At 46.7% G+C, this 25,094-nt stretch overlaps 1 protein-coding gene across 8 annotated transcripts in view; it reads right to left on the bottom strand.

The window, feature by feature from the left end:
• The window catches only part of LOC142742053 (cyclic nucleotide-binding domain-containing protein 2-like), a 215,405-nt gene that overhangs the window by 130,975 nt on the left and 59,336 nt on the right, over positions 1–25,094 (bottom strand). For all 8 annotated transcript variants that reach the window (XR_012881273.1, XR_012881274.1, XR_012881275.1 and 5 more), the window contains exon 6: positions 4,665–4,827. Coding sequence is in view for 5 of the 8 variants with exons in the window: in XM_075851454.1 (XP_075707569.1) it covers positions 4,665–4,827 (163 nt within the window). In the remaining 3 variants the exon portion in view is untranslated. The remainder of the gene's footprint in view (positions 1–4,664; positions 4,828–25,094) is intronic.

The raw sequence follows: 25,094 nt of genomic DNA, 5'->3' as shown, positions 1-25,094 counted from the left end.
GGGGGAAGATGCCGATACATTATTAATTGCCAACACCACCCCCATGTTATCACAATGGAACCGCACTTTGCTATTCTGAAACCGCTCGCCCCAGATCTCCACTGCAACTACTATCGGGAAAAGTTCCAGAAGGGCCAGATTACGCACCAGGCCCAATGATACCCATTCTCCCGGCCACTGACCCACGCACCATTTTCCTTTACAATATACCCCGAATCCCACACTACGCGAGGCATCCGTAAACAATTCCCATTGAACATTATCCACCACTGGAGAAATAAGTAACGACTTCCCATTATACAACTGTAGAAACTCCCTCCAAATTGCCAAATCGTCCCGATGCTCCCTTGTCAACCGCACAAAATGGTGTGGAGCTTTAACTCCCGCCGTCGCTGATACCAACCTTCTACAAAAAATTCTGCCCATGGGCATTATACGACAAGCGAAATTAAGTTTCCCTAACAACGATTGCAAATCCCGCAGCTTAATTTTACGCAGCCGGCTAGTTCTGTTCACCTCCATCCGCAGCCCTTCCAATTTGTCACTAGGAAGGCGGCATTCCATTGCCCTCGAATCCAATGTAATTCCAAGAAAAACTATACAAGTTCTGGGCCCTTCAGTCTTTTCCGGGAATAGCGGAACCCCAAAATGATGAGCCACCCACTGGATTGTATCCAGCAAATTAGCTCACACAGGCGAACAGGATGGGCCTACACAAAGAAAGTCATCCAAATAATGTATGACCGACTCCAACCCCGCCACATCGCAAATTACCCATTCCAGGAAAGAACTGAAAGCCTCGAAATAGGCGCAAGAAACAGAGCAACCCATTGGGAGACACCGATCCATATAGTAAGCCCCGTTCCAGTAACACCATAACAGTCGCTGGCTATCCGGGTGTACTGGGAGAAGACGAAAAGCCACTGCAATGTCTGTCTTAGCCATAAGGGCCCCAGCACCATACCGCCGCACCCACTCAACCGCTGCATCAAATGACGTGTATACCACCGAGCACAGCTCGGGGGCAATGCCATCATTAACCGGCAACCCACGTGGGTGTGACAAGTGATGGATGAGCCGGAATTTATTCGGCTCCTTCTTTGGTAGAACCCCTATTGGTGATACCACCAGATCCGGTACTGGAAGAGACAAAAAAGTACCCGCCATATGCCCTAACCTAACCTCTTTACACAACTTGTCCGACACTACCTCTGGATATTGCATCGCCGACCGCAAATTCCGCACAGAACAAGGCACCACGTGAGCAGGGGAAAGAATCTCAAAACCAAACTGAAAGCCGCGTAACAACAAATCCCCTTTTTCCTTGTACGGAAACCTATTTAGGTAGGGCTCCACCTCTACCCACCTCACCGGCGTCAGACCCATGGCTACCACCACCCCCCCCCCCTTTTCCTTTTTTGAAACATTTAGCGGACCCGTGAGAAGTCCCGCCGCAGTAGTAACAAGAATGCTTGAACTTACATCACGCCCCAAACTTGCATTGGCCGTCGTTGAATTGCCAGCACAAACCCAACCGTCCTCCGGACCCTCCCCCCATTTGCCCAGATTGTCCCGAGGGGCCGGCCACCCCAGCCCCCCCCCCCTGGAAAGGCGGGGCCGTCACCTTTAACCAGAGCCCAATGTCTTTATTATCCCATCTAATACTGGGACGAATCGCCTTTCTCTGCCGAAACTGTTCGTCATACCGTAGCCAAGTCTGGCTCCCATAAGACCTATGCGCCTAGCCTATAGCATCCATGTAACCGAAAAGGGCGGAACAATTTTCTGCCGCCTTTTCCCCTATAACACTTGCAGAATGGCAAAAGCCTGCAACCAGTTCACGAACGTCTGAGGGATTAAACGATATCTACGCTTCTCCTTCTTCTCTTTTTTACTCTCCCACCTCTTGCCTTTATCTAAGTTACATTTTTCCAAGGGAAGAAGCGAGAAGATTTCGACGTATTCATCTTTCCAAATCTTTTCCTTAACCTCAGGTTTCAAATGTGCACCCAACAAACCCTCAAAACAAACGTACACCTCACCTTTTGCTTTATCATCCAATCTCACCCTATCCACATCTTTATCCTTATCAGTCTGTACCGCAACCGTAACCCCCCCAACTTCAAAAACGGGGACCACCCCTACTAACCCGACGTGGGGACGGAGCTGGCAACCTCCCCGATTCACAACGCGCAAGCAACGCGTTTACACAGCCAAGCAATTCCTGCACTTCTCCCGCCCCCCCCCCCCCCCCCGCTAAATGTAGACACCACCTCACTACTATCAACATCCCTAACTGTCACCCCCTGGGAACCCCCCACCCCCAGCCCCCGGGGATCTAAATATAGCTGGAAAGGTATGAGAAGGTGAGAGTGACTCACCAGGCTGCGTGGGCGCTGAGTTCCCACCAGCCGGGGCGATGGGACCCCCACGATGAACATCCTCCATACGCATGACTCCATCCTCGACTGCATCCGGACATCTGGGACCTGACGCAGCGCATCAGGCTCTACAGCCGTCTCCACCAGCCTGGACCTCTGAGTCGTCTCACGTCGTCTGGGGCCGTCCCGGCATCCTCCCTCCATCAGCCGCATCCTCCACCGACCTCCGCTGCACCACCGCCGACTGCGGCCTGCGTACCCGACCAGGGCCTTCATTCAGGTGACAGGCGTTGACCTGGAGACGGGAGGCTGTTCCTCCAGCCTGGGATCCTGTCCTCCTCTCTCCGTAGGGCCCGACCGGCGACCAGGATTCCTCACAGACCGGGACCTCCGCCCCCTAGCGGTGGAAGCGGAAGCCCGGCCTGGAGGGTCCCTAGGGGGGCTCCTAAGCCTGCGCAGGGTCCTTGGTAATGCATCCGGGCTAAGGCGCTCTGGAGGCCGCGCCCACCACGACCACCTGAGGGGGGATGACGTCACCTCTCCCGATGCCCACGGCGCAGCAGCAGACATCCTCGCCGTCTCCTCCAGCCCTGCAGACAGCTCCCGCTCCGAGTCCACAGGACCAGTCCGACCGAGCTCCGCCTCCAGCCAGGCCATGCCATGCTCCGCCACCGCCAACCGCACCTGCTCCAGTAAAGCCTGCATCTCGCCACAGGTCAGTCCCCGTAGAACAAGGGCTAACCGTTTTTCTGTAGGAATGGCGCGAACCCGGCGCTCATCCCCCTATATGCCCTCCATAACCTCGCCCCCTCAAGGCCACCCCCCTTTTGCCTCCTCCCTCTCTTCAACTGAACTTTTGACCTCTTCCTTCCTTGCCTGCAACCCTGGTCATGTCTGTCTTCCCCAACCATTTCAGGTTGTGTCCGGCCATTTCTGGAAGAAAGATCACGGCCCGTTACTGTCATCTGTCCCTGGTATGGCCTCCAATGACTCTAGGAGAGGAGGTACAGAAACTTTTCCTAATGCTATCACCCTACTTACCAATCAGTGAGAATATGTACTCTCTGATTACCACATTTGGGGTCTTTTTTTTCCTACAACTAATCACCTTATCGGACCACTTGTCGACCCGTAACTCGGATGTTTACTGAGATCTGGATCACAGAGGTTTTTGGTCTCCTGACTTCTGGTGAAAATAGGAAGATGTGCGCATATAGACTTAGTCATTAGGGGTATGTATAAATTCTGCACATCTGGTATAATTTACGTCAGAAAACTGGCGTAAATTATAATGAAAATCTACGCCAGCTCCTAGATGGCATAGATTTCACTTAATAGGGCGTAGCGAGGTAGAGGCCCCTACCTTGCTCCCCCCATTGGATAGTTAATTAAATATATATATATATATATATATATATATATATATAAAATGTAAAAAAATAAAAAAGAATTGTACTCACCTCGCTGCTCCTCTTCTGCCTCCCTCATCACTCCATCACAGATCATACAACACAATGACTCTGGGCAGCGTCAGAACATTGTTTTTGACTCAGCACTGATGACGTTGTAGCGCTGTGTCGCCTGTAAAGCCCTGACACTGCTCGGTGTCATGACTGTGTATGACCGTCGCTGGAGAAATGAAGGAGATGGAGAAGAGAAGAGGAGAAGTCAGGTGAGTATGTGGTTTTTTTTTTTATTAATTTTTTTTCGGCGATGAGGGGGAATGGATGGCGCATGGCCGTCGGAAGTTGCAACACATTTATTAAGAGGCTTTCACCTCTTTATAAACGTAGCTCAGTTTATTCTAACTCTTCTTACTATTAAGACTGAAGTGTGAAACACCAGTCTTTATAAATTTCCCCCTATGGGTGTGGGGAAGCAAAGGGATAGAGCTCTGTATTAAAGAAACAGAGAACCGGAGCCTTATCAAGTATATTAGGAAAATTTTACAAATAATTTATTCTATTGAATTTTTAATAAATTTGTAATTATCCCTTAAAGTGAAATAACTGCATCGAGTTTTTAAACCAAATGTGTTTGCTAGCGTTTCAATTTAGGTACAGCCATGGCATTGAGCCCTGCTTTGTGATTTTTGTGTGAGCGTTTTCATTAAAACTTGATTGATTGATTTTAAATCAGCACCGAGCCTCTGGATGTTTCCCAAGTGCACAGATCATAAATTGGAACGTATTACTCATTATAATTTACAAACATCCACTTATCTGCAGAGCGGCTTATTCTGACTCCATCACGCAAACAGCATAATAAATAAATACTACATACCCCAAAGTACTTCCCTTTCTTCAGGAAGGCCACCGTCTTGGAAAAATGTTCCCCCGTCTTCTTGCTATATGACACTTTGGTGACTACAGCCGTGCCCGAGAGAATCAGGTAGAAGTTCTGAGCAACGTGACCTTGTCTTATGATTACTCTTCCAGGTCCAAAACTATAAAAACAAATTAGTGCAATTTGTTACAATGCAAATCACATCCTGCCGGAGAAGTCAGGGCATTTTAATAGCTTTGTGTTTCATAAATATTAAAATCAGCAAAGCACGTTAAAGAGAACACGCGCCGTTTTTAACAACTGTCTGGCACCGGTTCAATAAATAAGAATCAGCAGGAAATAAAAACTTTCTCTTTTCATCGGAACTTTCAGAGATAAGCCGTTTTGCCAATAATGTCTGGGAATACTTAAAGGGCTTGCTTGAAATTTCAGACAGTCGGGGAAAATATATTTTGCTTACTTCAAAGTTCCCTCTAGAGAATTGCCCATTAAAGATTGCTTGTCTACCCATGGCCATTTTTTCTTAGGATATGCTCCAACAGGCAGGATATGCTGCAGATTTTCTGCAACTGAAAATCGGCGGCAAAAAAATCAGCGCCGATAAATCAGCCATAGAAATTCGCAGCATTGCGCATATTGCTGCGGAAAAGCAATGTATCTGCAACAATCATTACGGATTTTCCTTATTGGTTTAACCCATGGATTTAGTGTGAAGCATTGATTGTAGCAATACTCCACAATGTTGTAAATCCATCCCTACCCCTAGGAGGAATTCACAATTTTGGTTCCCTAAAGCCAATTTTAAAGTGGAGCGGTCACCTCTCTATTTTAGTAAATACTTGTATTCTCCATGAAATAACAATTCTGGAACATATTTTCTTAGATCTCTGTGTTGTGCCGTTCCTCTGTTATTCCTTCTAAAAAATTATGAATAAATTGACAACTGGGTGTTACCATTCCCTTTGTCAAAGGGGCGTGTCTTTACACAGGCTCACTCGGTCAGCACTGATTGGACAGTGTCAGTCTGTGTAGGGACACACCCCCAAATGTCAATTTATTCGTCAAATTCTAGGAGGAATAACGTAGAAACAGCACAATGTAGATTCCTAAGAAAAGACGCTCGAGAATCATTATTTTATGAGGCATGCAAATATTTACTAAAACAGACATGTCAGGAGAGGTGACAGATTCTCTTTAACCCCTTAATGATTGTCCATACGCATTTTCACGGTGGTCATTAACCCCTTAAGGACGCAGCCTAGTTTTGGCCTTAAGGCTCAGAGCCCATTTTTCAAATCTGACATATTTCACTTTATGTGGTAATAACGTCGGAATGCTTAAACCTACCCAAGCGATTCTGAGATTGTTTTCTCGTGACACATTGGGCTTAATGTTCGTGGTAAAATTTGGTCGATATATTCAGTGTTTATTGGTGAAAAATTGCAAAATGTAGAGAAAATTTTGAAAAAATTGCATTTTTCAGAATTTAAATGCATCTGCTTGTAAAACAGACGGTTATACCACCCAAAATAGTTACTAGTTCACATTTCCCATATGTCTACTTTAGATTGGCATCGTTTTTTGAACATTCTTTTATTTTTCTTGGACGTTACAAGGCTTAGAACATAAACAGCAATTTCTCATATTTTTAAGAAAATTTCAAAAGCCTTTTTTTTAAGGTACCTCTTGAGTTCTGAAGTGGCTTTGTGGGGCCTATGTATTAGAAACCCTGATAAAACACCCCATTTTAAAAACTAGACCCCTCAAAGTATTCAAAACAGCATTTAGAAAGTTTTTTAACACTTCAGGCATTTCACAGAAATTAAAACAAAGTGGAGGTGAAATTTGCAAATTTCATTTTTCTTGCTGAATTTCAATTTTATTCATTTTTTTTTCTGTAACACAGAAGGTTTTACCAGAGAAACACTACTAAATATGTATTTTCCAGATTCTGCAGTTTTTAGAAATGTCCCACATGTGGCCCTACTGCGCTCGTGGACTAAAACACAAGCCCTAGAAGCAAAGAAGCACCTAGTGCATTTTGAGTCCTCTTTTTTTATTAGAATATATTTTAGGCAGCATGCCAGGTTTGAAGAGGTGTTGAGGTGCCAAAACAGTAGGAATCCCCCAATAGTGACCCCATTTTGGAAACTACACCCCTCAAGGAATTCATTTATGGTTGTCGTTACCATTTTGACCGCACAGTTTTTTCACAGCACGTATTTGAATTGGGCTGTGAAATGAAAAAAATGTCATTTTTTCCAATAAAATGTCATTTGTGATCAAAATTTCTTATTTTCACAGGGAACAAAATACCCCATTTTGTTGCCCAATTTGTCCTTAGTGTGGCAATACCCCATTTGTGGTGATAAACTGCCGTTTGGGCCCATGGGAGGGCTCAGAAGGAAAGGAGCGCTATATGTTTGTTGGAGTCCAGATTTTGTTGGATTGGTTTTCGGGTGCCATGTCGCATTTGCAGAGCCTCAGAGGTATCAAAGCAATGGAAACCCACCAGAAGTGACCCCATTTTGGAAACTACACCCCTCAAGGAATTCATTTATGGGTAATGTGACCATTTAGACTCCATAGTTTCTTCACAGAACTTATTTGAATTGGGCTGGGAATTAAAAAAATATATTTTTTTTCCAATAATATGTCATTTTAGCTCAAAAATTCTTATTTTCACAAGAAATAAAATACTCCATTTTGTTGCCCAATTTGTCCTGAGTGCGGCAATACCCCATTTGTGGTGATAAACTGCCGTTTGGGCCCATGGGAGGGCTCAGAAGGAAAGGAGCGCTGTGTGTTCTTTGGAGTCCAGATTTTGCTGGATTGGTTTTCGGGTGCCATGTCGCATTTGCAGAGCCCCAGAGGTATCAAAGCAATAGAAACCAACCACAAATGACCCCATTTTGGAAACTACACCCCTCAAGGAATTCATTTATGGGTGTTGTGACCATTTTGACCCCATAGTTTTTTCACAGAACTTATTTGAATTGGGCTGGGAATGAAAACAAAATTATTTTTTTCAAATAATATGTGGTTTTGGCTGAAAATTTCTTATTTTCACAAGAAACAAAATACCCCATTCTGTTGCGCAATTTATTCTGAGTGCCGCAATACCCCATTTGTTGTGATAAACTGCCGTTTGGGCCCATGGGAGGGCTCAGAAGGAAAGGACCACCATTTGGCCTACTGGGGATTTTCTAGTGCGAAGTCATGTATGCAGAAGCCCCTGAGGTACCAGGTACAGTTGGAACCCGCAAGAAGTGACCCCATTTTAAAAACTACACCCTTAAGGCATTCATCTAGAGGTGTAGTGAGCATTTTGACCGGAGACCTACACCCCATAAACTGTAATGTGGGTTCTCCCGGGTATGGCAATACCCTACATGTGGCTGTTATCAGCTGCCTGGACACACAGCAGGGCCCAGAGGGGAAAGACGAGGGGGGATAATCTGTGTGGAGTGCATCAGGGTAAGTAAAATTGGGGTAAATTATAAACCAAGGGATGTATGATAAATTTTAAAACACTCTTTCATACAGAGCTCTGGTTATTCGGGACACGTGTCACATTGATATATTGTGTCATCCATTATCGCCCTCTTATTGCAGACTTTGCACCTCTTTTGACTTTTTCCCTTCTTGCCAGTTTGCGGAACTTCTCCTGGAAAGTGTTGCCGCCTTGGTACGATGCGTGTGGCCCTGCTTCCAGACGTACTGGGTGTCCCCCTTCTTGGTCCCTAAAGATTAGGTTCTTGATAATCACCTCTTGAAATTCCAGGAAAGTTCCCGTCTGGCCTGCACATCGACGTAGCACGTACGCATTGTACAAAGCCATCTGTATGATGTGCACGGCCAGCTTCTTATACCACACCGCATGACGCTGTAGGGCTTCAGGGCTTGATCTTACAAGTCCATCCCTCCCATGTACCTATTGTAGTCCAGGATGCAGTCTGGTTTGGGGGTGGCCTTTCCTTCATATATCCTAAACCTGTAGGTATACCCTGAGGCACTCTCACAGCTTATACATCTTCACGCCATACCTTGCCCTCTTACCCAGCAGGTACTCGCGGAATTGAACCCTCCCTTTAAAATGTACCAGGGACTCATCAATAGAAATACACTTCTCGGGGGTGAATGCTTGGGAAAACCGGGCACTGGAACGGTCTAATAGGGGTCTCCGTTTATACAAACGGTCAAAACTGGGGTCATCTCGGGGTGGGCACGGCTCATTATCAGTATAATATAAGAAGCGAAGTATTGCCTCATTTATTTATTTTTTTAGGTTCCAGTTCAGTTCTGAAGTTGCTTTGAGGGGCCCATATATTAGAAACCCCTATCAAATACCCCATTTCAGAAACTAGACCCCTCAAAGTATTCACAACAGCATTTAGAAAGTTTATGAACCCTTTAGGTGTTTCACAGAAATTTAGAGCAAAGTAGAGGTGAAATTTACATATTTTTTTTTGTCAGAAAATCCTCTTTATACCATTTTTTTTATAACACAAAAGGTTTTATCAGAGAAACGCAACTTAATACGTATTGCCCAGATTCTGCAGTTTTGAGAAATATCCCATATGTGGCCCTCGGGCGGTAATGGACTGAAGCGCCGGCCTCCGAAGCAAAGGAGCACCAAGTGGATTTTGAAGCCTCTTTTTTATTAGGCACCATGTCCGGTTTGAAGAGGTCTTGTGGTGCCAAAACATTGGGAACCCCCCAAAAGTGACCCCAATTTGGAAACTAGACCCCTTGAGGAATCCATTGTAGTTTTCTTGGGGTGCATGCGGCTTTTTGATCAGTTTTTATTCTATTTTTAGGTGGCGTGGTGACTAAAAAAACAGCAATTCTACTATTGTTTTTTTTTTCGTTTTTTTTTACAGCGTTCACCGTGCGCTATAAATGACACATTCACTTTATTCTGCGGGGCGATACGATTATGGCGATACCAGATGTTTATAGTTTTTTTTTATGTCTTATGGGGTTTGCACAATAAAATACGTTTTGTAAACAATCATTCACTTTTTGTGTTACCTTATTCTAAGAGCCAGAACGTTTTTATTTTTCAATCAATAAAGCCGTGCGAGGACTTATTTTTTGCGTAACGAACTGTAGTTTCGATCAGCACCATTTTTAGGTACATGTGACTTTTTGATCTCTTTTTATTCCATTTTTTGGGAGGTGAAGTGACCAAAGAATTGTGATTGTGGTACGGTTTATTATTATTTTATTTTACGGCGTTCACCGTGCGGGATAAATAATGAAATAATTTTGTAGTTCAGGCCGTTACGGACGCGGCGATACCAATTATGTATAGTTTATTTGTTTGTTTATATATTTTTATTAATAATAAAGACTGATAAGGTAAAAAGGGGGATTTTTACTTTGAATACTTTTAAATCTTTTATTTTCTTATTTTTACACATCTTTTTTTAACTTTTTTTTTACTCTATTACTTTGTCCCACTAGGGGACTTGAGGGCAGGAGGCCCTGATCGCTATTCTAATACACTGCACTACATGCGTAGTGCAGTGTATTAGAACTGTCAGCTACTCACTGACAGCAAGCATAGTGGGTCCTGACGTTGTCAGGACCCACTAGGCTCCCGTCTATGGCATAGCCGGACGCCATTGTTTGGTGTCCGGTTGCCATAGTCACCATCGCCGGCCGCTATCGCGTAGCAGGCCGGCGATGGCAGCTTAACCCCTAAAAAGCCGTGATCTCTATAGAACGCGGCTTTTAAGGGGTTAATCAGCGGAGACACAGCGTTCGGTCCCCGCTGTAGGAGCTGTGACAGCTGCTGAACAAGACAGCAGCGTCACAGCTCCTGTATGTGTCGGGAGGACGGCCGAAACGGCCGTTACTCCCGAGACGTACTATTACGTCATGGAGCGCGAACGATACAGCTGCCATGACGTAATAGTACGTCCAGGAGCGGGAAGGGGTTAACGGTACATATGCCACAGCGCTATGAAAAGACGGCGCTGTGACAGAAGTTTGGTGCCGGCTAGAGTGGGTGTCGGGCTTTCTAAAGACAGCCGGGCATCTGATTTAGCAGGAGGAATTGAAATAAGCATCGATCCTGCCCCTTTAACCGCTTAGAGGCCGCAGTCAATAGCGACCATGGCATCTAAGTAGTAGTAGAGGGAGGGTGCTTCCTCTCTTACCCCATCGGCGCACCCACAATGTGATCGCAGTGTGCTGATTGTTTTTATGGACAACGGTGGCCTAACAAATGCCCCCTGGTCTGCCTTTAGTGAATGCCTATTAAGCCCTGCCAAAGGCATAATAAACTGACAGCATAATACACTACAATACAGAAGCATTGCAGTGTATTATAAAAGCGATCCAATGAATGATTGCATAGTAAAGTCCCATAGTGGGACTAAAAAAAAAGGAAAAAATAGTTTTAAAAATGTTAAAATAAATAAAAAATCCCAAGTAAAAAAAAGTGAAAATCACACATTTTCTCCCTACAAAATGCTGTATTATGAAAAACGAAAAAAAAAGTTAAAAAGCTACACATAATGTTTATTCTCGCGTCCGGAATGAGACGAACTACAAAACTATTATGTTATTTAACCCGCATGGTGAAAGCCGTAATAAATAAAATAAAGAACAATGCCAGAATTGCTTTTTTCTGTTCATCCTGCGTTCCAAAAATTGCAATAAAAAGCGATAAAGTCATACTTAACCCAAAATGGTACCACTAAAAACTACAAGTCGTGGGGGGCGTGGCCTAGCGGTGAATGTGAGAGGACGTGTGTGACCGGAGCTCCTGCTGTATCCATCCTGTTAGGCCTATATATCCCGCAGAATTCGGGGAAAACGGTTTCCCCTGTGACTTACCTAAGTCTAGAGGTGGAGGTGCACGAGTGCCTGTCCATAATGACGCGCTCGAAGAAGCAGAAGTCGCCGCCAGCGAGTCCCGGGTCCCGCTCTCAAGATGGCGCCGGCGAGACGGAGGGCCGCACTAGAGGCCTCAGGCAGGAAGCTGCAGAGAAGCTGGAGAGGTTCGCGCGCACGCCGAGGGCAGGGGGTGCGACAGCACAGCAGAGAGCGTCGGCTGGAGATCAGGCTGCTGGAGGCTCCGCTTATGGATCCAGGTACTCTCCTTTGGCAGGGGACATGAGAAGTGAGGATGAGGAGGAGGAGGAGGAGGAGATGTGCAGTGCCATGCAGGATCAGCCAGGTTCTGGAGGGAAAAGTGTAGCAAGGAAGGGGGAAACCTCATTAAAGGACATTTTTGCAGCAGTGAAGCAGAATTCTATGGTCCTTACTGCCTTATCATGCCAGATGGGTGGATTGAAGGAGGACATTTTGTTGCTCAGGAATGATTTGCAAAAAGTTGCGGAACGCACCACTGCTGTGGAGGGGAGAGTATCAGACATGGAGGATGCGATTCCTAACATAAGGCAGGATGTACAAGCACACTCTCAGGCAGTGGCTGCATTGCTGGCAAAGACAGATGACATGGAGAATCGGCTGAGACGGAACAACGTTCGCCTCGTGGGGGTTCCGGAAAGAGTGGAGGGAACGAATCCGGATGATTTCTTTGAAAAATGGCTGATAGACACATTTGGCAGAGATGAATTGACCCCTCTATTTGCAGTGGAGAGAGCGCACAGAGTGCCGACCAGACCCGGCCCTCCGGGGAGGCCGCCGAGACCCTTTCTAATAAAGATTCTACGCTACAAAGATAGAGATAAGATCCTGAGGAAAGCTCGAGAACGTCAAGACATCTCCTTCAATGGGATGAAGGTGTCCTTCTTCCCGGATTTCTCTATGGAAGTACAACGGAAAAGATCGCAGTTTATGGATATAAAGAGACGCCTAAGGGCGTTACAAGTGCAATATTCTATGCTGTATCCTGCCCGCCTGAGAGTGGTGGCTCTGGGCACGACTTCCTTTTTGGAGACACCGAGAGAAGCGGTTAGATGGTTGGACAGCCATGAAAGTCAACTGAGACCGGCGGAGGCAGAGAGACGGCGCTGATCTGGAGTGGACCGGCTGAGAAGATGAGGCCGGGGATGCGGGATTGAACCAGGTGTCGTAGACCATTGCAAGAACTGGCACTGAGTGTTCCTGGCTATGCTTGGTTTCCTGATTGAACTCCTGGGGGCCTTTGCGGGCCTGGCTGCGGTGCACACTGAAGACGGGGAGTGGAGGAATTTGTCTATGGACATTGAGGGGTACTGATATGTTGAAGGGATGGCTGTTTATTTGCAAAAAGGCAGCGGGAGTAATGGTCAGTTGAGCGGGAAGGGTGAATTGCAAGTTATGGTATTGCTGAGTGTACGGTGGGCGGTGTTGACCTGCCGATGCTTGTCGTTATGGGTTATGACAGAGACTATCTGTCGCCCCGACCCTTGGAAGGGGGTAGGTTTACTGGGGATGTTACAGGGTTGGGGAAGGGATGGGGGGGAGGGGTGGATGACCCAGCCGGTCGGATATTTAAAACTACGAATACAGGGTAGGATGTATTGGGATATGTTGAGGGATGACGGGATCACTTAATTGTCTGTCCTGGAATGTTCGGGGCTTGCGGGACTCCAGAAAACGGCAGGCGGTATTTGAATTTATCAAGAAGCAGGAGTCACGGGTGATAGGACTACAGGAGACGCATATGACTAGGGATTCGGTTTCCATGATGCATAGGGCCTGGGTAGGCCATAGTTTTCATTCCTACCACACTACATATTCAAGGGGGGTGAATCTTCTCATACATAGGGCGGTGCCATTTATATGTTATGACTCCTTCCAGGATGGGGAGGGGCGGTATGTTGGGGTACACTGTACTCTCTATCATTGGGATTGTGTGTTGGTGGTGTTGTATGTTCCCCATCCCTTTTCAAGTGGGTGTATTAAGAAAGTGGTGGAAGAACTGGCTAGATTCCCGGAGGTGCCGTTACTCTTGATGGGGGATTTTAATGCGGTAACGAATACTAATATGGATAAATTTGGCACGACAGGGGGAGGAATAACTGCGTTTGGTCATCTTGTTGCTGAAATGGGCTGGCGGGACATATGGAGGGATAAGCATCCAAGTAGGTTTCAGTACTCTTGTGCATCTTCCACGCAGGGCCGGCCTTAGGGTAGATGGCGCCCCGTGCAAAATTATCTTTCGGCGCCCCACGCCATTATAAAAAATGCCCCATAAAAAAGCATAATTCCTCCCCACAGTATAATACCCTATATAGTGCCCCCACACAGTGTAATGCCCCTTTAGTGCCCCACACACAGTATAATAATAATAATTAATAATGTAATATATTATAACGCCTTCAAGGACACAGTATTTTGTCCTCTAATTGTGCCCACACAGTGTTATGCCCCCTAAGTGCCACACACATTATATTGCCCCCTGTAGTGCCCCTACACAGTATGATGTCCTCCACAGAGTATAATGTAGATTGTGCCGTACAGCCTCCCTGTAGACAGTGCCATAATCCCCCACCTCCTCCTTGTAGACAGTGCCATACAGCCCCCATCTGCCCCTTGTAGTGTCATACAGCCCCCATCTGCCCCTTGTAGTGTCATACAGACCCCATCTGCCCCTTGTAGTGCCATACAGCCCCCCATCTGCCCCTTGTAGTGTCATACAGCCCCACATCCCTCTTGTACCCAGTGCCCCCCACCGCCCCCTTGTAGACAGTGTCATACAGCACCCACCTCTCCATTGTAGAAAGTGCCATACTGCCCCCCACCTCCACCTGACAGGATCCTTGCGTAGGCCGGCTTGATCCAGAGATGTCATCACGCCGACTGCGCAGGGATCCTGTCCCTGCGCCTCATAGGCTGCAGGCGCCTCTGTAGCCTGTTACAGAGTTTCCCAACCTTTTCGGACTTGAGCCGCCCCTGGAAAAATAAAAAATTCCTCAGGGCCCCCCTGCCAAAAATTGTTTAGAGAAAGACAGAAAATAGCTAAAAATAAGCACTACATTCTTTTTACGCGCCGCTGTCAAAAGACGGCGTGTAAAAGAAACGCACCCGCGTCACAGAAAAGCCTGTCACTTCTTGAGACGTAATTGGAGCCGTTTTCCCTTGACTCCATAGAAAAACAGCTCCAATTACGTCCGTAATGGACGCAGCGAATAGCGCCTGCACATGCCATTACATCTGAAATTCCGGAGCCGTTTTCTCCTGAAAACAGCTCCGTAATTTCAGCCGTAATGGACGCTGCCGTGTGAACATACCCTAAAATGACCATCAGCCCGTCCACTCACAGTAAAACTACCATCAGCCCGCCACTCACAGTAAAATGACCATCAGCCCCCCACTCACAGTAAAATGACCATCAGCCCCCCACTCACAGTAAAATGACCATCAGCCCCCCACTCACAGTAAAATGACCATCAGCCCCCACTCACAGTAAAATGACCATCAGCCCCCCACTCACAGTAAAATGACCATCAGCCCCCCACTCACAGTAAAATGACCATCAGCCCCCCACTCACAGTAAAACTACCATCAGCCCCCCACTCACAGTAAAACTACCATCAGCCCCCCACTCACAGTAAAACTACCATCAGCACCCCACTCACAGTAAAATGACCATCAGCCTCCCACTCACAGTAAAACTACCATCAGCCCCCACTCACAGTAAAATGACCAGCAGCCCGTCCTCTCACAGTAAAATGACCATCAGCCCGCCACTCACAGATGCCCCCTGTAGATAGTACCACACATCCCCTTGTAGGTCGTGCCACACAGCCCCCTTGTAGGTCGTGCCACACAGCCCCCTTATAGTTCGTGCCACACAGCCCTCTTGTAGGTAGTGCCACACAGCCCCCTTGTAGTTCGTGCCACACAGCCCCCTTGTAGTTCGTGCCACACAGCCCCCTTGTAGTTCGTGCCACACAGTCCCCTTGTAGGTCGTGCCACACAGCCCCCTTATAGTTCGTGCCACACAGCCCTCTTGTAGGTCGTGCCACACAGCCCCCTTGTAGTTCGTGCCACACAGCCTCCTTGTAGTTCGTGCCAAACAGCTCCCTGTAGGTCGTGCAACACAGCCCCTTTGTAGGTAGTAGGGATGTCACGATACCTGAATTTGGACTTCGATACCGATACTTCGTGTAGTATTGCAATTTCGATACCAAAACGATACTTTGCCAACAGTAATAAAAAAAAGTTCTTCCATTTTCTGATGTGAGGCGCGAGGTGTGATGCTGAATTTAACCTCCATTTGCCTCACATTAATAGTAATTAACCCCATCATGTTTCTCAGTCATAATGGGTTAATGTGTAAGGTACATGATGGGGTTAATTACTATTAATGTGAAGAACATGGAGGTTAAATTCATCATCACACCTCGCGCCCCACATTAATAAGTGAAAGAAGTTTTTTTTAATTTATTTTTTACAGCGTACACATCATAAATGACGCAAAAAATTGTTGTGCAGGTTATTACGGCCGCGCCAATACCGAATGTGTGTATTTTATATATTGAGACTTATTTTAAGGTTTATTGTAAAAAAAAGGCGTATGTGTATTTTTTTAAATTTAACATTACTTTATGTTTTTACTTTATTTTTAAACTTTAATGTACTGGCATTTATCAGATATATGCCAGTACACTAGCCTGAGTATGTATAGTACACAGGCAGTTTTTAGGACATACCTAAGTATGCCCTAACAAAAGGAAATATGGTAAGACAGCTCTGGGGTCCTTCAATAGACCCTGGGCTGTCTGCCCATATATGGTATGGCCCTCAATCGCGTCACAGGAATTCCCTGTGACGCGATCCAAGGGGCATCCCCCTCCTCACTTTCCCCTGAATGCTGCAGTCAGTTTTGATCGCAGCATTCAGGAGAATAGCGGCGGAGATAAGCGGTTTCTCTGATCTCCGCCGTTATAGAGCGGGGCTGCGGCTGTGTAATACAGCCATTGCCCCGCTCCTGACAGAAGTGCGTGCGCGGTCAGCATGAGGTAATGCGGCCGATGCTGCACTAAGGAGCGGCGGCGCAGACACCGAAGACAGAACATGGGGGTGTTTTGCAGTGCGACCGCCATGTTCTGTTTTCAGTGCCGCCGCTCATTAGTGCAGCACTGGCCGCATCGCATCATCCTGACAGCGTGCACTTGTCAGGACTCAGGAGCTGGGCAGTGACTGTATTACACAGCCACAGCCCCGCTCTCATTCATCATGTATTACTATACTTACCGGTGTGGCTCGAACCATTTGGGGATGCACAGTATCGAAGTTTCCATGCATTGTGCATCCCTAGTAAGTAGTGCCACAAATCCCCCCCCTTACCGCACAGCCCCCTTGTAGGTAGTGCCACACACACCCTTGTAGGTAGCACTCCCTTCCTGTAGATAGCGCCACTGTAGCTCCCTGTGGCTAGGGATTCCGCCCCTTGGCGGAGTGCTTGATGTCCATATATGAACAGTGACATCGGGCAACTAACTTCTGAAGCGGAATCCCTGTCCACAGCGTTGCCGACGATGTGACCTGGAATTCCACTCCAGGAGAAGCCCCTGACGTCTCTGTCCATTTAGTCGGGGGTGCCATCTACAGGGGTTCTGCAAAAAAATCTCCTCCTCCTCCTCACATCCACTTCGCGCTATGAGGAGGAGGAGGAGAGAAAGCACGTCCGTGGCAGTTGTCCAGAGGAGTGTCGCGGCACCCCTGGAGGGTTCTCATGGGAACCTCATGCTGGGAACCAAAAGTCTAGTAGATCACAGAGCAGGGAGATACCTCCCTGCTCTGCTATAGTGTTGAATAGTATCTGCGTCCTTAGCAGGGCCGTATTTACAACTCACGCTGCCCTAGGCACTAAGCCTGAATATACCCACATTAAAGGCCTATTTAGTTTAGCCAATTATCATCATGATTCACTCGTTTCTGACCAATTATAATGATATTTGGTCAGTGTTAACAGAGGGGAAGATCAATGATAAAAACTTTGCTTATCGTTAATCTCTAATGAGAAAAAAAAAAGGTAATACACCCGGCCGTAGTCATAGCGATGTGTATTCTGTTCTGAGCGTAGCCCGGCCTCCAGGGATGACGATGCGTCCCATGTGACAGCTGCAGCCAATCAAAGGCCAATCAAAGGCTGCAGCGGTCACATGGACTACAGCGTCATCACAGGAGGCGGGGCTACGCTCAGAGAGGGAGAGGGAGTACGGCTGGGAGTATTAGCTTTTTTTAAAATTTATTCCTGCAGTCTTTCCACCCAAAAAACTGCACCAAAATTTGGTGGTGTTTTTCAGGTGAAATTCCCTGCGGTTCTCAGGACGTATACACTGTGTAGTTTTACGAATCCGCCCTGTGTGTTCCTACCCTTATAATCAAGTTGCTCTCCCCACAAATATTATCTCTAATGGCTTATTCAGACGAACGGGAATTACGTCCGTGCAATGCGTGTGATTTTCATGCGCGTTGCACGGACCTATATTAGTCTATGGGGCCGTGCAGACATATGCGTGATTTTTATGCTGCGTGAGTCCGCTGCGTAAAAGTCATGACATGTCCGTTCTTTGAGCGTTTTTTGCGCATCACGCACGCATTGAAGTCAATGGGTGCATGAAAACCACGCAGGTCGCACGGAAGCACTTCCGTGCGACCAGCGTGATTCGCGCAACAGCTGTCAAAAGGATGAATGAAAACAGAAAAGCACCACGTGCTTTTTTGTTTACAAACATCCAAATGGAGTGTCATAATGATGGCGGCTGCGCGAAAATCACCCAGCCGCGCATCATATGATGCTGCCGCACGGAGCTGTCAAATGCATTTTGCGCAGGCAAAACGCTGTGTTTTTTGCGTGCGCAAAAGGCACACGCTCGTGTGAATCCAGCCTAAGGGTAAGGCCACACAGAGTGGCCCTGACACGGTCGCAACGCAGCTAACAACCACGCCGGCACCATGTTCAGTGTCAAACAGCCTGTTAGTGGCCGCACGTATTCCGGTTACATTCGCACGTGCACTGCCACTCCATTCATTCTCTATGGGAGCGCCGGAGATAGCCGAGTGCAGTGTTCTTTTTTTTCCGGCGCTCCCATAGAGAATGAATAAGATGGAAAGTTGTTGTCATTTGCAAAATCGTGCGGCCATAAAGGGTGTATTAATTCATGGCCGCACAATTTTGCAGATAAAGGGACGGTTTACCCGCGTTAACGTGCGGCCATGAATTAATACACCCTTTATGGCCGCACGATTTTGCAAATTACAACAACTTACCTCATATTCATTCTCTATGGGAGTGCCGGAAAAAGCAGAACACTGCACTCGGCTATCTCCGGCGATCCCATAGAGGATGAATGGAGCGGCAGTGCGCACGCGAGTGTAACCGGAATACCCCTTAACGAGGTATTGGACAGCCGCTCCTACATAGTGCCAGCGCGGTTGTTGGCCGCGTTGCGACAGTGTGAGGGCCGCTCCGTGTGGCCGTACCCTAAAGAATCCTTTCTCCCCATACAGAACACTAAGTTCCCCTCCCCCATGATTCATAATAAGCTCCTACACGACAAAATAAACTATACAGAAGTCCCCCTCCCCACAAAATACATTTATAAAGAATCCCCCCACTCCTATAGCATTTAGGGCAATGTCCCCTCCCCCACAAAATCGATCTGTAAAAAATACACACACACAAAGTATCTATAACCTAGTCTCCCCTCCCCCACAAAATCGATCTTTTAAAAAAAAAAAACATCCTGTTACACATCACATAAAGCCCCCTCTCTCCCCCTCCCTCACACATCACATAAAGCCCCCTCTCTCCCCCAGCACATAAATAAACATAGATTAAGCTAAAGCTGCTGCTCTTACCTGACTCTGGAGCTCCGTGGAGGAGTCTTCTCTGTGGCAGCAGCACAGCAGGAAGGAGCTGCGTGAGGTGCTGAGTGTCTGTGACACTGCACTACAGGCTGTGCCGATTGGTGGAGCAGACAGAAGCACCTGCTGCTGCTCCTCCAATCAGCGCTCACTTCACGCAGCAGTGCAGAGGGAGGAACATTTCTCCTCTCTTCTGCTCGTACCCACTGGCGCCCCCCTTGCAGCATGGCGGCCGGCGCCCTGTGCGACCGCACGTGTCGCACAAAGCTAAGGCCGGCCATGCTTCCACGTATCAGTCTCTCTCCAGGATAGACTTAATCTTGTGCTCGCCTGCAGCGGTGCCCTTTGTAGATCAGATAGAATACCTACAAAGAGCCTTATCGGATCATTCTCCTTTGTTAATGAAGGTAGTGACGGAGGGGAGGACAGGGCGGGGGCAAGGGTGCTGGAAGCTCAATGCCTTTTGGCTGAAGTTGATAGATAATAAACAGATTTTAGACCTCATAAAGGAATATTTTCAGTTCAACTCGGGTACTGTACCGCAAGAGATACTGTGGGACGCGATGAAGGCGTGGCTGAGAGGGGTGTACATCCAGCACATTTCGGCAGTAAAAACCAGGTCTAGACAGTTGGGGGAAGCGCTGTTGGAAAGGATGACGGAGACAGAAAGGTTACATATAATAGATAACACACCAGACACACTGAAGCATTGGGTGGAGGCACAGAGGTTGTTAAAGCAGCATCAGTTGGAGAGGGCGGATAACAAACGGATGTTTTTAAAACGCCAATATTATGAGGAGGGGGAGACCACAGGACGGTTACTGGCAAGGATGGAGCAGGCTCAGAGGGAGAATAATTATATACACACTATTAGGGGGGAGGGGGGAAAGCCAGAGACCGATACAGGACAGATATTGAAAGTCTTTCAGCAGTTTTACTCCGATTTATATGCCTCTAGAGCAGAGCACACACCTCAACAGCTGGAAGAGTATATTGGGGAGATTGACCTTCCCAGGTTGGGAGGAAGGAGAGAATGACATTGGAGGAACCTATATCTCTGGAGGAGCTCCAGGCAGCCATAGGGATGCTCGCCAGTGAAAAGACTCCGGGGACGGATGGTCTTCCGGTGGAGGTTTTTAAAGAATATGGGGAGGAACTCACACCTCAGTTACTGGCTACTCTTCTGGACAGCATTGATAGGGGGCGGCTCCCGGAATCAATGTATGAAGCTACTATAGTGGTTCTGCCTAAAGAGGGTAAGGATCCTCAGCTCCCGGGCTCCTATAGACCAGTATCTCTATTGACGGCGGATATTAAAATCATAGCAAAGGTCTTGGCTCTTCGACTTTCTAGAGTAGTGGCCGGGGTGGTACATGGAGACCAGGCCGGCTTTATGCCATACAAATCGACGGCGGTGAACGTGAGACGGCTGTTCTTGAATTTGCAGGTTCTTCCGGATAATCATGGGGGGAGAGCCATTCTTTCCTTAGATGCGGCTAAAGCGTTTGATTGCGTGGAATGGGGATATTTGTGGTCAGTTCTGGGAAAAATGGGATTCGGCCCTAATTTCATAAAATGGGTAAGGTTTCTATACGTAGCCCCAACTGCAAAAATAAGGGTGAATGGGGCCCTCTCTGATCGGTTTGCGCTGGCGCGGGGAACACGTCAGGGATGTCCCTTGTCTCCGTTGTTATTCGCGTTGGCGGTGGAACCATTGGCGTGTGCAGTACGACAGCATGAGCACATACAGGGGTTGAGATATGGGGGAGTGGAGGAACGAATTGCATTATACGCGGATGATATGCTGTTGTTCATGGCGGATACCGAGCGCACACTACCGTTAGTTATGGCCCTGATTAAGCGTTTTGGGAAATATTCGGGATTGCTCATTAATTGGTCGAAATCGGCTCTTATGTTCATGGATCCGGGGGTCATCCAGACTGGGGAGGAGGAGGTGGAGATACCGGTGGTCACGGAGTTTAAATATTTGGGGGTTAGGGTGACGGTGAAAGCACAGGATTATATGTCCCTTAATGTAATGCCACTGTTAACAACGATAAAGGCCAAAGTAGAGGCTTGGAATAAGCTACCGCTATCTGCTCTGGGTAGGACGAATTTGATTAAAATGATCCTTATGCCTCAAGTGCTGTACGTCCTACATTATTCCCCGGTATGGATCCCCAAATATTGGTTTAGGAGGTTGCATAACCTTTTTAGAGACCTAGTATGGAAGAAGGGGGTGCCCAGGATTAAACTGGAGAAACTACAATTGCCTAAGGAGGAGGGGGGCCTGGCTTTGCCCAATGCTTGGGTGTATTATTTAGCTGCCCAATGTCAGCATTTTTGGGGGTGGGAGCAGGAGGAAACCTGGGGGTCCTGCGCACGCATCCTATCATATCTGGGGGGGGGGGGAGAATCCGTTGGCAGGACTGGAAGCACACAGCTATAAAAGGATGGCGAGTACTCGACCCACCCTGCTTCTCATACATAAGGTGTGGTGGCAGTGTAAGCTCTTGTTGGAGATAGGAGAGTGTACTAAATATACTCCACTCTGGAGGAATGCATATCTGGGGGAACTGGGCAAATTGGAAGGGATGCAGGGGTGGGAGCAGCGAGGCATAATACGATTGAGTCAGTTGTACGAGGGAGGCATACTCAAATCCTTTCAGCAATTAAGGGAGGGGTTTCAGTTGGATTCCCGCATGTTCTATCAGTACCTGCAGATCCGGCATGCTGTGCAGACACAAGCTGCTAGTGTAGACATGACGATCCATGCCACCGAAGTGTTGGAACATATTGCAAAAGCAGTAACGTCAAGGGGATTAATTTCATTGGTCTATCGCAGGCTGCTGTCGGAACATCTGGGAGATCCTATGGCACCAGTCAAAGCTACATGGGAAAGAGATGTGGGTCCTATTCCTACAGACCACTGGGAGTCTGTCTTGGCATCATCATGTACTTTGTCCATCAATGTAGCACAACGGAGGTCACAGTTATTTCTGATACATAGGGTGTATAGGACCCCCTGGGTTCTGAAACAGATGGGATTACGGGCAGACGCCAGGTGCCCTAGATGTACGGAAGAAAAGGCAGACATCCTTCACATGTTCTGGTCCTGCGGGAGATTGGGGACCTTATGGACAGAAATGTCAGAATTACTAGGTCGAGTGTTTGAGGTACAGATTCCATTGGATCCTGTGGTAATTCTGCTGGGGTATGTTGGTGATTTGGAGGGGGATAGGATGTCCGGTTTGGCAATTGCAAAAATATTATACCACGTTAGGAAGGGAATAGCAAAACACTGGCTGGATGCGGAGCCACCCTCGAAGCAAGAAATTATAGGTGCACTTAAATCTCAGGTTCTGATGGAATATAGGATATATTCCAAGAGGGGGTCCAAGACTAAGTTTGAAAAACAATGGGCTAGGTGGGTTGATCACTCTGGGTGTGCTTCCTCGGAACTCATGGCGCTACGCGCGCTGGTCTCAATCTAAACGGTCCTGGGGTTCCAGGGAATACTACGGGCGCGGGGGGGACTGGAGCAGGGGGGCAAGGTCACACATTCAGGAATGGCGCTACTGATGGATGTGCACATGTGGAGAGTTGGAGTGAGATGGGGAGTGGAAATGGGAAGGAGAAGGAGATAGGATAAGGAAGCTTGTAACGTGAGGGCCGGCTGGGGATGCAGGGGGGAGTTGGGGAAAGGGGAATGTTTTGTTGGAAATAAATGCTTGAGTCTTTGGAAATATGTTTTCACAATATATGAGAATGTATAATGACCTGTACTGATCTGGAGTTTGTTGAATAAACTTGAACTGATTAAAAAAAAAAACTACAAGTCGTCCCGCAAAAAAAAAAGGCCTCCTACAGCTGCATCGGCAAGAAAAACCAAAAAAATTATGGCTCTTGGAGTTTGGCGACACAAAAACAAATACGTTTATCATGTTATTTATACCACACGGTAATTAGTGTAAATTTAAAACGCAAAAAAGAATGGTGAAATTTCAGGGGTTTTTCCGTTAACTCCCGAAAAATTTAATAAGAGTTAATCAATAAATTATATGTACCCCAAAACGGTGCCATTAATAAAAACAACAATTCCTACATACAGCTATGTCGATGGAAAAATAATAAAGTTTTAGCTCTTTAAATGCGACAAAGGAAAAATTAAAAAATATATAATAATTGCTTCGGCATTAAGGCCTAAAATAGGCAGGTCACTAAGGGGTTAAAGGATGCCAATTGAGTGTGCGAGGAAACCAAAGAAAATCCACATAAGTACAAGAGAATATGAAAGTTTGATAGAGAATTTTTACTCAAACCCCGGACCACCCCAGGCCTTCAAGACAAGGTAACTTTTATTTAGTCGCCCTGATATTTCACTGCCAATAGAAAAGAACAGCCAAATAATAAAAGACAAAAACACTAAATAGCAAAAACCGGCAAAGATCTATCCTTTATTGTACAAACTACTTGTCATATTAGGTAGATGCCCTTTGACAAAGCTAATTGTTCTTGACAAGTCGGCCTCGGAGAACTGTCCATTGTAGAACTGACCATTCATAGATTGACTTTGATTCATTAAGCATCAAAATTAATGTTTTTGAAGTATAAAGTGCCCGGCTTCATTCAGACATTAGGACCGTCAGTATCCAGAATAACAAATCCTCGATCTCAAAGGCAGTCGATGAATCTAGGTCAGCGTTATCATGCACATTAGAGTCGTTCTATTTGATGACGAGAAAAAGCTGATTTAAGCGTCTGTCAGACATGATCAATCTTACCAAGCCTGTGAACTCCCCACCGAGCTCCCTCTGATAATATGCCATTACAGACATCACGTAACCGTGCCACAACCTTTTTTGAAGAATGAGAGACACCCTGGCACGTGATTAATTATCTCAAGTAAAATGTTTTTCTCTACCATTACTACACATTCAGCATTTGTGAATGAGGCACTCAGGGCCAGATTATAGGCAGGGCAAAAAGGGCAATTGCCTAGGGGCCTCCACTAAAAAGGGGCCTTCACCCGCCAGTACCGTCCAGTGCTTCCCAGATGATGCCAGGAGCAAGACATGAGAGTTTGAAAAGTTTGCACATGTATGTCCAGCAATATAAAAGTTTTTACATTATTTACATTAAAAGGTCAGAGCTCCGATGACCCATCTGCCTGCACTGCTTACTAGAAATGTGGTGGCTGACTATGCATATTTATTGCCATAGATATATGGAGTTATGGGGCTGCCATGCACCTGCAGCTCCACCTATCTCCCAGTTAAACAAAAGAGTAAAGAGTCTCTGTCACCACATTATAAGTGCCTTATCTCTTACATAATCTGATCGGCGCTGTAATGTAGATAACAGCAGTGTTTTTTATTTTGAAAAACGATCAATTTTGAGAAAGTTATGCACAATTTTAGATTTATGCTAATTACTTTCTTAATAGACAACTGGGCGTGTTTTTACTTTTTTACCAACTGGGCGTTGTAAAGAGAAGTGTATGACGCTGACCAATCAGTGACCAATCAGCGTCATACACTTCTCTCCGTTCATTTTTGTCAGTACTCGCAACACAGCGTGACCTCGCGAGATCACGCTGTGCTGTCACATACACCCACATTAACTTTACCGAAGTGTCTTTAG

This window comes from Rhinoderma darwinii, chromosome 2 (assembly GCF_050947455.1).
Source record: "Rhinoderma darwinii isolate aRhiDar2 chromosome 2, aRhiDar2.hap1, whole genome shotgun sequence".
Taxonomy (NCBI): domain Eukaryota; kingdom Metazoa; phylum Chordata; class Amphibia; order Anura; family Rhinodermatidae; genus Rhinoderma; species Rhinoderma darwinii.
Note: the sequence above shows the minus strand (reverse complement) of the source record. Positions and strands in the feature narration are given on the sequence as shown.